This window comes from Sphaeroforma arctica (assembly GCF_001186125.1).
Source record: "Sphaeroforma arctica JP610 unplaced genomic scaffold supercont1.12409, whole genome shotgun sequence".
Lineage (NCBI taxonomy): Eukaryota > Ichthyosporea > Ichthyophonida > Sphaeroforma > Sphaeroforma arctica.
The window spans coordinates 1-738 of NW_014028149.1; the positions used below are offsets into that span (position 1 = coordinate 1).

Genomic DNA, 738 nt, shown 5'->3' on the forward strand with positions numbered 1-738 from the left:
GCAACCCCCTATCGGAGAGGCAGGCATCCGTAGGGGATGGACCTAACATCCCGAGGGATGGTAGAGGCAGGGAACCCGCCTTCAGGAAGGATGGTTCTAAGGTACAGCCCTCCTTGCGGATTCTATCACTATATACCTATTAAATTCATCTCCTATTGTAGATCCGAAAGGATGGATCTCATCGTGGAGGGCTATTTTATAGGCCCTCTTACAGGCTTCCCGGGATGGTAGAACCTTCAGAAAGGATGGATGTTACATCCTTGCGGATAACTCAGGGGCTCCCGGCACTAATTGTTCAATGTTCCATGTTATTGATTCCGTAGGGACCGAAGGAGGGGTGCCGGAGGAGGGGTGCCGGAGGAGGGGGTACCCCTGAAGGGGCACGATGTCTGGGTACCCCAGATATCTACCCCCTCCACCATCCCTCGGGATGTTAGGTCCATCCCCCTACGGATGCCGGCCTCTCCGATAGATGTACCTGTTTACATAGGAGGGTGTCCCAACAACCCTGAAGGGACAGGACGGGACGCCTCGGAGGTACTCTCGTAGAGCGGGCGGGCGCCTGTACCCACAGGAGGGTCACTCCTCTACCTCTACGAAGCTCATATGTAATAAATAGCAAACACAAGAAGTCATACGTAGTCGACAAAGTGTCAGTATAGAATACTAGACTCAAAGCCTAAGTGGTGGTTTTTGGTGAAGTGATAATTAACTATTCAATAAAAACACACCGCCAAG

At 51.9% G+C, this 738-nt stretch overlaps 1 protein-coding gene across 1 annotated transcript; it reads left to right on the forward strand.

The window, feature by feature from the left end:
- Nucleotides 1-323: 323 nt before the first annotated feature.
- SARC_17848 (hypothetical protein) lies at nucleotides 324-549 on the forward strand (the record flags this gene model as incomplete). Its single annotated transcript, XM_014288065.1, has 1 exon — nucleotides 324-549. A coding segment is annotated over one exon (226 nt), but the record flags the coding sequence as incomplete, so codon positions are not given.
- Nucleotides 550-738: the final 189 nt, after the last annotated feature.